At 38.0% G+C, this 13029-nt stretch overlaps 1 protein-coding gene across 1 annotated transcript; it reads left to right on the top strand.

Moving 5' to 3' along the window:
• The first annotated feature begins 9746 nt into the window (after window positions 1–9746).
• LOC118275656 (protein NDRG3) lies at window positions 9747–11283 on the top strand. Its single transcript, XM_035593710.2, has one exon. The coding sequence runs from the start codon at window positions 10103–10105 to the stop codon at window positions 11108–11110; it is 1008 nt and encodes a 335-aa protein (XP_035449603.1). The 5' UTR covers window positions 9747–10102; the 3' UTR covers window positions 11111–11283.
• Window positions 11284–13029: the final 1746 nt, after the last annotated feature.

Here is a 13029-nt window from a genome sequence, read left to right as displayed (position 1 = left end):
AGTTATTAACCTCTAAATACCTGCAGATTTGTGCCCTAACTCAATAAAAATAGAGTATGTTTTTCTTTAATCATTACAGACCCGGAGATTTTCGAATATATCCAGATTTTGAGCTTGTTTTATATGCTAAAAAGGGTTTTGAATGAAACTAAAAAAAATTAAAATATTTACATTTTCCTGTATCACCAAAAGCAATGTTTACATCGAAATATGGAGTTATTTCACAGTTACACTGTCTGGTTTAAGTTTAAGGTAGTGAGCTAAACGTGCCGAGGAGCGGCCAGACAGTACGTCACTATGCCGCTAGGGGACGCTGCACATACATTCATGTGTTTACAAATAGTAATGTATTAGTCACACGATATTATCTACCTGTGAGAATTATATACACTACGAATACAGAATTTCTTTATTTGCCATTTTATGCATGTTTTTAAAACAGTTTTGATTTTATTTCGTATTAACATATTAGCGGTTTATTTCGAAGTTACTATATAAATGCAAGGCCAATATATTTTTGGTTTGTTTTTGTTTTGTTGGCATGATAATGTTAATGATTTTTTATGTTATAATGACATGGACAACCGATACACCAGAGACGTTACAAGTGCATTGCCGGCCTTTCCGGGATCGGGGATTGGGAAGGGGGTAATTGGGGCTCCGGTAACCTCACTTACTCAACAAAACACAACGTAAGAGTTAAGAGTTGTTTTACGTCGGTTTTCTGTGAAGCCGTTGTCTCCAGTCGAGCCGGCCAATTCGTGTCAAATATTGCTCTCACACACTTTATATAGATTTATCTGTATTGTGTTACACCTATAACTCAAAATCTATTTTATCTACGCATATGAAATTTCTAGTATCTATCGAGATCTACTTACTTATCTAAAATACAAAATTTCATTAATGTACCTATTGTAGATCTTGAGATATTGACATGAATAACCAACAATTTATCAAAAACCTAGACCACTTCCAATAGTCAGGTATCTCATGAATAACCGTAAACCATACCATACTCATGAATAACCAACAATTTAGAATATCAGTTCTTGCAATAATAATAAAGTTGATTATTCATCTTTAATACATTTTGAGAGCACTCTGTGCAAACTGCATACGAGTTGACATGTGAGTCAAGTAGAATTTAATTCAATAAGGGCTTTGATTGAGGTTACGCAGCTGGTGAACTTTGCGAACACCATGTTATTAATTATGCATCATATCTTTACAATTTGTTAGGTACTAACATTAGTAGCAAGCTATAACAATCTATCCCAGTATTGCTCAAGTGCTACTCCCTGAGTCTCATAATAAATTCGACAACGTTTTACTTTATTCAAACCTTCTCCCGACTAGAATAAAAAAAAAACAAACAAAATATGTACAAATACGTCTCTACCAATGGGCGACCCTAACATTGTTGCACTGACCGCCATTGTGTTCAATAATGACCACAACCACAACTCAATACCTGAGCCAATACCCAATGGGCTTAACAATTGGTCTTTCCTAAATCGCGCTATTAAAGTTTTCGGCGCTCGCTGCTTACACCGCGGCGACGATGTAGAAGTGGTAGGAGTCCGTTTCATCGCAGGGACGTAGATTAGTGGAGCTACTCTAAGTCCACTGCCACCCGGCATCTACACTAGTGTATGCACATAGCAAGCACTCCGCCTGTGTACTCGAGGAGCTTGATGTTGATACTATAGCCACATAGAACTCTGTCAAGCCGAGCGACAACCACAGACACTACAAGAAAATTCACTGCGAAGAAAATTCGACTCTCTTTTTTATTTTTTTGTTAATTTATTTTCTGATGGTGTCACGTCGTGGTCGCTCGAAGGATAATTCCGCTCTTCTTTAAATTACATAAATTTTAAATAAAAGTTTTTTTTAGTTATGTCGTATTAGTAGACGGATCACAATAAGAAATAGGTACCGCCCATGGATACCTGAAACACCATAAGCGTTAAAACTGCGTTGCTAGCCTATTGGGAGTTAGGAATTTAATGTTTGTTGAGGATTCAAGGGGAGGAAATAAGGGAGGAGGGCAATTGGGTCTTTGATAACCTCACTCATACGATGAAATACAACACAAGCGTTGTTTCACGTCGATTTTCTGTAAGGTCATGGTCCGTTCAAGCCGGCCCATTCGTGGCGAAGCGTTGATTTCATTCTCTAAGCGAAGCATAGCTCTCTCTCAGTAAACAATAATACTTTTTTAATTTCTTGATATAACATAGAACATACAAAAATAACTCTAACTACATATGAAAACTAAATCCATTTTCATTTAAATAAAAACAAAACAAGTTCTCAGTATGCAGGTCACATAACTACACTCAATACCCGATAGTCATTAAACAACGTGTCCTATAGTGCAATTAAGGTCGTAAATTGCTTTAAAACCTAATAAACTCGGCGTAAAGTGTACAGGCATGCTCCCGTGGCGGCTGTAAAGGATTTTCGCTGTTATTAGCAATTTACCGGGGCATTTGCCCCATCTAACATACGATTATCGTGTTTAATGTGACCGCGTAGTCAATTACACATTTTAATTAGATTTTGTATAATATGTTTGGAGGTATTTAGGCTTTTAGCATGGATTTAGTAATGAACAGGTTTTCGTTTTTAAAAACTACTAATTATTTAAAAAAAAAAAATACAGCGTCACGCCTTGTATCCCCGAAGTGGTAGGTAGAGGTGCCCATGACAGTACGTAATGCCGCTACACAATGTACACCCACTTTTCACCATTTGTGTTATTAGTCTTATGTAATAGGGGGTGACCTATTGCGCGCCGACGCGTGTCCCGGGGCGAATCTCCACTACTGATCAGTGCGTGGCGGGACGACTCCGTGCGCGATACTCATGGCGGAATGGCAGCAATGTTCGAAAAACCGAAAAAAAGCGGTAAGTAGGAGTTTTCCCGCACCGGGAATCGAACCCGAGACCCTTGTGCGTCAAAACGTTTTGTATCAAAGAAAATTCAAGAAGTTGGTAAACGTAAATAAATAAAGAAATATCAAATATTTTTGCCTCACATTCCCTAAATCCTAAGTAAGTTGGTTACCTGTGCCGAATAAAAGAGAGCGCAAAGGAAAATATTTGCAGCTGTGAAAATAAATTGTGGGTTCGATTGATACGCTACGTGAGTCGCTTCTAACGACTAACGAACTCATTCACACTACACACTCACTCATACTGACTCACACTCACTCATACTCACACAAACTCACATATCCACAGATTTTATGTATATTCACTCGTCCATATATGTTTTTGCTAGTGTATTATTGGATTCCGATCAAGTTAATCCACATAGAGTTTGCAATACGGACTTTTTATTGCAATAGTTTTTTTTTAAAGAACTTTTGTAAAGGATTTTCGCTGTTATTAGCAATTTACCGGGGCATTTGCCATTACGATGCATTAATGGATGGGCGTTTGTTTTTATTATGTTTTGTATTTATATTTCAGTTTATTTTTACGGGCTGCTAACGATGTGATCATGAAGCAAGTACACAGAGGAGTTTGCATAATGTGATTATGCACTCCACTGTGATAAAATTAAATGGACCTTGTCTAATGATATACGAGGATTTTTTTAAAGAGAACCGCCTTCACTTTTCTTTACTGCCTCCATTTTGCAATATGCTGAAAACCGCACCAAAATCGGTTAAGCCAAATGCGAGATAATCGCGCATAAACATACATATATACATACAGGTCAAACTGAGAACCTCCTATTTTTTGAAGTCGGATAAAAAGGTGTAGATATTTTATAAAGTGGCGCTTAGAAAGCCGCTGCAGTCCTCTAACGATCCCATTCCACTGCACACGTCTGCTTCACAACTTACTACCAAACTTATGGTCGTATATTCACTCTCCATATATGTTTTTGCTAGTATTATTGTCGGCCCCTAGAGTTTGCAATACGGACTTTTTATTGCAATAGTTTTTTTTTAAAGAACTTTTGTTTGCGTCCATTTGCATTAATGGATGGGCATTTGTTTTTATTATGTTTTGTATTTATATTTCAGTTTATTTTTACGGGCTGCTAACGATGTGATCATGAAGTTTTGCATAATGTGATTATGCACTCCACTGTGATAAAATTAAATGGTGTCTAATGATATACGAGGATTTTTTAAAGAACCGCCTTCTTTTCTTTACTGCCTCTGGTCTGTCCATCGTGTTGCTGAAAACCGCACCAAAATCGGTTAAGTCAAATGCGAGATAAACGAGCATAAACATACATATATACATACAGGTCAAACTGAGAACCTCCTATTTTTTGAAGTCGGATAAAAGGGTGTAGATATTTTATAAAGTGGCCTTAAACTAACCTCTTACTTGTACTACTAAGTGTTACTTATAGATTGGTGAAAACCAAATTGTCGCCAAAACTCACCTATCTTAGCTTAAGTGTTTCTTAAAATGTAGGAAACGGGCATGAATTTATAATGATCTAGCGACCCACCCCACCTTCGCATAGGTGCAATGGTGATATAATATTATGCATGTATTATACATATTAAACCTTCCTCTTGAATCACTCTATCTATAATTTTTTTTCGCATCAAAATCTGTTGTATAATTTTATAGATTTAAGCATACAATGGGACATAGGGATATAGAAAGCGACTTTGTTTTATAGTATGTGGTGATAATGAATATACATTACATAAGTCACTCTAAGCCTAGCCCTTCAGTTCTTAACAAACAAGGTATCATGTAACAAATATAAGTGCATTATGAAGGGGTTCACATGAGGGTCCTCGCCGGTCAGTACTTGGTATTAGTCATAAGCAGCTCGATGAACACCCAGGTCATTGCCCCACCCTCGCCCCGACGACGCTGCATAACAAAGTGCATTGGGAATTTATGTACTATCGACACATGGCTCTTATACACAGGGTTTATTAGGTAGGTGCAAAAAATTTACAATTGATGTTGACTCAAGTAAAACATCACAGATACATTTTTAAAGTCAAAGTCAAAGACAAAATGATTTATTTCCAAATGACCGGGAAGGCACTTTTGAACTAAAAGCAAATATTACAATATTTAAAAAAATCAAAGAACACAACGATGGAGCCACACCACGATAGAAGACAGTCTCAGGTTTGATTACCAGACCATGCAAAGTTAGAAGGCAATAATTTAAGATTTTATATACAATGCAATGGTAATTTTAGTTTCAAAACAGAGTGAAGAAAACCTTTTAATAATATTCATCTTCGCGAATATTTAATAGCACCTTAGCTTCTGGCAGTGGCTTCGTCCGCATTCCCGTGGGATAAAAAGTATCCTATCACCCAAGTCAGCTCGTACCCTGTCTATATACCAGATTTCATCAAAATCCGTTTAGTAATTTCAGCGTGATTGACCGACGCACATCCAAACAAACAAATTTTCACATTTCAATTTGAAACGTTTCTAAGTTAATTATTTGTTATTTAATACATGTGTAGCATACTATTGGTCGGATTGTACCAATCATTAATGTATTACACGGACGTTCATAGACAAGAATAGCATTTAATAACTACCAGGAATAGCAGAGTGAAGCACTTTTGTATATTAAAGTTATAAACCTATACGATCTTTTTTTTAAATAATACCATATCCTTTAACATTTTTGCAAAGTATTCTACTAAAAAACCTCTACTTATAGTAGAGGCTACTTATACTATAAGTAGAGGTTTTAATATAAACTTGCCAAAAGTAAACTTTACATTCATATACACACAAATAAGATTCAATTTCCTTTCAACGTCAGCAATGTCCTTTTAGAAGTAAGTAGACGAAAAATATGTAAATTTTGTTATTAGAATAAATTTTATAATGTTGTGTACAGTTCCATTAGTTTATAAATATTGAATAACTTAAAACGGGATATTTACCATGTTTATTGGTTTTTGTGAGTTTCCGTTTCAGTTCATAAGTGATCATGGCGCTTGGAATAGTACCGAAATATCGGAAACTCACAAAAACTAATGAGTTCCAATGATATTCCTAGTGACCATGTCAGTTTACAAACGTATATAGTTAAAATACTTTTGTACTGGTCATCCGTATCACTAGACATCTTAATAAATGTTTGTTGACGGAACACTCCGACACGTTGTTACAGAATAAAATATAGTAACCTAACCAAATAAGGCCTATGCCCCAATAAAGCCTATTTTGAAAATTTCCCTCTTCCCGATGTCAAATGGTCTGAAGTCACAAACAAAGCGAGACCGCAAGCAACTGGTATTATGTATAGCTTCAGTATGTAACCGAGTGTACCATCGCCAATCCTCATTTTGTGTTTCAATTTATATACCCACAAAAAGGAAAACATTTTTTCCGTTCGCACTAATGCTTAACCCGCGGCTTTGTTCGCGACAAAGTTATATGAACCCTGTGGTTCGTTATCGACTGCCTGTCTCGTTGGTCGAGTGGTCGCAATTGCGACTGCCCGGGCATCACTGCGAGGACCGGGGACACAGTGGAACATCGGTTCGATTCCCGTGGGCGGGCAAAGCCGTGCTGGGATTTTTTCGGTTTTTCGAAAATTGGTCAGTGGTAGCACGGAGTCTGGAAATGTGTCCCTCCTATATGGCAATAGGCTCATGCACCTATTACAAGGGGACTTACAACATACATTTTAAAATGTGGATTGGCATTGGCATTACGTGCCATAATGTGCACCTCCACCTACCCCTTCGAGGATTAAAGGCGTGACGTTATAAAAAAAATACATATACATATAGATAATATCCTACCTTTACCATAAAAAAGCAATTTAAGTAATACTAATAGTTTTCATAAAACAAACGTATCACAAGTAAAGTAACATTCAATAGTAGTAGTAGTTGTTTCTCAATACTAGCAAACTGGCCCAGTACAATTTCCTAGCAAGCAATCTATTACAGGCAGTCGACAGCTATCGATCGCTTGCTTATAAGTTATTGCAATACCATTATCTGAAGGTAGCCGGTACCGTGTTTGTAGATACTTAGCTATTTACTAAAGTTGAAGAGTTTCGAAGGAACAAGGGGTCCCGGGTTCGATTCCCGGGTCGGGTAAAGTACCTACTACTGGGCTTTTTTCGGATTTTCGAAAATTTCTCGGTGGTAGCACGGAGTCTGGAATTGTGTCCAGTATGGCAATAGGCTCACCCCCTATTACATGGGACTTATAACACAAATAGTAAAAAGTGGGTGTACATTGTATAGCGGCATCACCAGCTTCTGTCAAAAAGAAAGCCAATGGATTTTGCAAAAGATGGAAAACGCTGTTAAAATGGTAGAAAGAGGTAAACGGGGTGTGTACAGAAAAGGGGTGAATGGATATCGGGATAATTCTTCAGCAGTATCTATTCACCCTTCGAATTTTATGCACCCTGTTTTACCCGGTAGTGCTGCAGCCAGATATAACTTCCAAAGAAGTACGGGTCATCTAAAGAGTGCCACTACACGTTAGTATGTCGGTCGCTAAATTGGCTACAGAACAAGAAGTTATTCTCATTCGTTTGACTGATTACATATGACCAAAGATGTTACTTGGGTATTACATGATGAGAAACTGTAAGCCTGATGTATAATGACCAAAATTAATTAATAAGATCTCATTACATTTATTCGAAGCATTGACAAAGTTTTGTTATAATTAAAAGTTGAATACTTACTAGTTTTTATTGAGGCCTTATTAAGACATAGGGTTCCCAATAAGGCCAAAGTGACACTTTAGTTATTTGTGTTTACAAAATTGTAATTTTTGTTTCTAAAGCCATTTTGATTCATTATTACAAAGTTTAATAAATAAGTATAAGATTTTGAAATTATCAGCCCATTGTCATTTTAAACCTACGAGCTAGGCGGTAATATTTTAAGTAGGCCTTATTTGCACAGCTTACCTTAAGTGGTGATTCAACATCATGCCTTAGAAACTAAAAACCAGTATGACCTGACCGCTGAATGGGCTGAAGTCACAAACAAAGCGAGACCAAAATAAACTGGTATTGTATAGTTTCATATGTAACCGAGTGTACCATCGCCAATCCTCATTTTGTGTTTCAATTTATATACCCACAAAAAGGAAAACATTTTTTCCGTTCGCACTAATGCTTAACCCGCGGCTTTGTTCGCGACAAAGTTATATGAACCCTGTGGTGAATCGACTGCCTGCCTCATTGGTCGAGTTCGCAATTGCGACTGCCGGGCAGGGGGTATCGTGTTCGTATTCCCGTGTCGGGCAAAGTATTGCTTGTTTTTTTCGGTTTTTCGAAAATATCTCAGTGGTAGCACGGAGTATGGAAATGTGTCCGATATATGGCAATAGGCTCAACACCTATTACAAGGGGACTGTACAACATACATTTTAAAATGTGGATTGGCATTGGCATTACGTGTCATAATCTGCACCTCTACCTCTTAGAGGATAAAAGGCGTGACGTTATAAAAAAATACATCTACATATAGATAATATCCTACCTTTACCATAAAAATCTATTTATGTAATACGCCTAGTTTTCATAAAACAAACGTATCACAAGTAAAGTAACATTCAATAGTAGTAGTAGTTGTTTCTCAATACTAGCAAACTGGCCCAGTACAATTTCCTAGCAAGCAATCTATTACAGGCAGTCGACAGCTATCGATCGCTTGCTTATAAGTTATTGCAATACCATTATCTGAAGGTAGCCGGTACCGTGTTTGTAGATACTTAGCTATTTACTAAAGTTGAAGAGTTTCGAAGGAACAAGGGGTCCCGGGTTCGATTCCCGGGTCGGGTAATTATACTACTTTTTTTCGGATTTTCGAAAATTTCGCGGTGGTAGCACGGAGTCGGAAATCGTGTCCAGTATGGCAATAGGCTCACCCCCTATTACATGGGACTTATAACACAAATAGTGAAAAGTGGGTGTACATTGTATAGCGGCATTACGTGCCGTAATGTGCACCTCTGCCTACCCCTTCGAGGATAAAAGGCGTGACGTTGTGTGTGTGAAGAGTTTGTTTGTTTGAACGCGATAATCTCAGCAGCTACTAGAACTGAAAAATAATTATTTTTGAGTCACGCTATGATTAATATGAGCGGGTGAAACCGCGTGCGAGTAGTTAGTATGTATAGTTGTAATATGTGAACTTAAGTACGATTACTGTTTCAAAAAAAGAATGTTGAGTTTGTACGAGTAGTGTTAAATTCTTTGTATGTGTGAGTTAAACTGTTTGTATAAATGGATTTTGTTAAGTATTCATCCTGTACTGTCAAATTGTTTGACAGCTTTATGTTGTTTATATTCCTACCCGGCACTTTCGGGTCTGAACAAGCTTGATGATATAATAATTATTGTTTAAAAACATTCGTAGAAATGAAAATAAAATATTATAAAACTTGAGTGGGCGTACGTAATAACTTTGACTCATCAAATTGTTTATTTATACAATACTTTGACCCAAAAGATGTCAAGGTTATCAAAATAATAACTTCAAAGTTAAAAGGTTGTACTAATATCATTTAAAATCCCAGGTGACTAGAAATGTACACCGAAGTACATTCGTAATAATTAAATTACCTCTATTACTTATGCCTCTATTAAAATGATCGATTGTCATAGATAGATAAACTAATAAACATAACATCTAGGAAAAATTCGATATGCCCGGTACGCATGTGCGAGCCGCCCGACCAGTGTGAAGTGCGCCGCGGTCGGCCAGCAGGTACACGCGAACCGCGCGATCGCCGACGGAAACAGCCGAGCAGTACCGAATCAACCTCGCGCTGGAACTCACGCTCGCCCGGTCAACGCATTATTGACCATTTCCTGCGATAATTCCAACATAATAACATAGTCTGTTCACAATACTGCCAGATAGAATAAGAATTTTAACATAAACAAAGTGTTATGCTGTGACTCAGTGACAAATAAACATTTTAACCATCTACAACGGACATTGTGTTATTTAGTATGCACGTAACAAGCACAGGATCGTTAACAGTGACTAATGGCAAGCGTTAATTAAGAAAATTGAAGAAATTATACACCTGGCTCGACGCCGACAGGAGGTCGATACGTAACAAGTAAACAAAGAGATTGACATTGATGAAAGTACCATTCGATTTTAACAGAAAGATGCCTACACACGTACATGAGAACATAGCACTGCTCAATATGATGTCTTCAGACAATTTCGAAGATGAATTGAAAAGCGTTCAATTACATTTCCCATCAAATAGACGATTGCACAACGACGGCGCATGCGTAGAAGAGAGGGTGAGGACTTCCCGCGGGGACCTGCTCGTCGCCGTCCGCGGGGACCGGAGCAAGCGCGCAATCATCACTTACCATGACCTTGGACTCAACTATGCCGCCAACTTCCAGGCCTTCTTCAATTTCATCGACATGCGAGCGATATTGGACAAGTTCTGTATCTATCACGTAACCGCACCGGGACAGGAGGAGGGCGCCCCCACGCTGCCCGAGGATTATACTTATCCTAGCATGGATGCATTGGCTTCCCAAATAGACTTTATCTTGGGACACTTTGGGATAAGATCCTTTATTGGATTTGGAGTAGGCGCCGGAGCCAACATTTTGGCGCGCTATGCTGTTGTAAGTCCTCAAAAGGTTGACGCACTAGTTTTGATTAATTGCACATCTACTCAAGCCGGGTGGACTGAATGGCTATATCAGAAAATAAACACTCGACAGCTACGATCGAGTGGCATGACACAGGGGGCGCTGGATTATTTAATGTGGCATCATTTCGGGCGCAGCACTGACGATCGCAACCATGACTTAGCGCAAGTTTACAAAGAGAGTTTCTCGCATGTAAATCCGATCAATCTAGCGATGTTCATCGATTCATATTTGCGCAGGACGGACCTGAGTATCTCAAGGGAGACGCATACTATTAAAGTGCCTGTTCTGAATGTGACCGGTGCTTTGTCTCCACATGTTGATGACACGGTGACGTTCAATGGACGGCTGGACCCGTCCAAGACGTCGTGGTTGAGCATCTCGGACTGCGGGATGGTGCTGGAGGAGCAGCCGAGTAAGATAGCAGAAGCGTTCAGGTTATTCCTGCAGGGTGAGGGATACTGCAGGTAGTCGCGCTGCCGACCACCACGCCGACCGACCGACGCTGCGCTGCTACTTAGAATGCACTCGATGCTTTCACGCGAGCTTTAAACACTGTTGTAGACACGTTGACAATGTAGACGAAAAAAATGTTGTTCCTTGTTTTTAGATGTTTACGGAAATAAATTTATTTTGTGGCTTAATCAGGCTTTTTCTACACCTTTGTAAATATAATGACACTTTCAATGGGGCAATATACTGTCTGTACTTCTGTAATATATTTATCTTGACGCCAATATGCACGATACGTCGCTAAACAGAGCATATCACTCGTATTGTTTACATATTTTATGTACCTAACAATGCAAAAATTCAATAAGAAATAAATGTAAAATGATTGTGAATGAACGAAGGGTGTTTTAATTGTATAATTTGCTTAAAATTCAGAAAATAAAATGAAGGTTCGAAAGCGAGAGAATTCTCATTGATTTTCAAATTACATTAACTTTAAAGATTTAGATACGAAGTAAATTACTGAAGCGTAAAATTATGAGCCGTTTCCAATTAGCGGCAATTTGGGGACCGGTAAAATTTCTCGCCATTTCATTGTTATCTTGATAGATAAAAGATTTTCTTAAGGCGTGAGATACTCTTGCTCAGTTTCAACTTAAGTTGGTGCTTTAAAAGTAATTTTGATATTTCTGTTGACGTAAACGAGAGTTTAGAGGAGTTTAATGTTTAGCAATGGACAATTTTGTAGCTGGTATAGCGGTGATAAGCAATTTTGATCAGAAATGTTATAAGACCCTTGTAATAGAGTGCTATTTTGCCGGAACTCAAATCCGAGACCCCTTGCTTGGTAGTTTGGCAACCTATTACTTAACTGCTTCGTTGGCAGTTAGAAAATTGGGTGAGTATGATTGTCGTAGGTCAGTTATGTTCATTCAATTTACTTTTCAGTTTACATGTACATCGACTATAACATACTTAGTCATACGCGAATATACAGTCATTTTTAAATTCCTTAATACAACAACACAACGTCACGCCTTTTTATCCCCGAAGGGGTAGACAGAGGTGCACATTAGGACACGTAATGCCGCTATACAATGTACACCCACTTTTCACCATTTGTGTTATAAGTCCCATGTACCTATTACATGAGCCTATTGCCATATACTGGGCACAAATATGAACTCCGTTTGTATTACTGAGAAATTTTCAAAAAACCGAGAATTGTCCAGTAATATTTTGCCCGACCCGGAAATCAAACCCGCGACTTGTCCGGCAGTCGCACTTGCAACCACTCGACTAACGAGGCAGTTAAAGTCCTTGATAGTTTGTTCTATTAATGTTAGGTATAGACTCGCCCCTAATGACAAATATTAATTAATTTATAACATAATTGGTAACAGGTAGCCAATTAAGCTGAACATCTACCTATATTTGGTGGCACACCTCGATCGATGGTAATTTACACCGTAATTAATAAAATGTATGGTTTTTAAACCACCATGGACTACTTACTAACTGACATTATATAAGTATACTGTGTATGTACATCATTTTGATATTTACTAGCTTTACCACGCGTCTTCGCTCGCGCTGTTTTACAAAGAAATACTACTAACGTTAGTTTTCGAGGAACACTTAAAAGTAATCGAGTAACGCTCGAAAATGGTCGAGGACGATAGATCATTTTCCAGGACGCTCGATTGTTTTCGAGTAATGCTTGATTGTTATCGTGGAAACCTATATCGTTTTCGAGTAATGCTCGAAAGAGATCGAATAACGCTGTTACATGATCACGGACACCCAATTGTTTTCGATGTAGACCTCGAAAACTCTTACCTGAATTAATCGATCAAAAAAGAAACATTGTCTTACCGTTTTCTTCAAGCAAAATACATCTTTATTTTCCACACAATCTAAATCTAAAATGGCGTAAA

Source organism: Spodoptera frugiperda, chromosome 8 (assembly GCF_023101765.2).
Source record: "Spodoptera frugiperda isolate SF20-4 chromosome 8, AGI-APGP_CSIRO_Sfru_2.0, whole genome shotgun sequence".
NCBI lineage: Eukaryota > Metazoa > Arthropoda > Insecta > Lepidoptera > Noctuidae > Spodoptera > Spodoptera frugiperda.
Note: the sequence above shows the minus strand (reverse complement) of the source record. Positions and strands in the feature narration are given on the sequence as shown.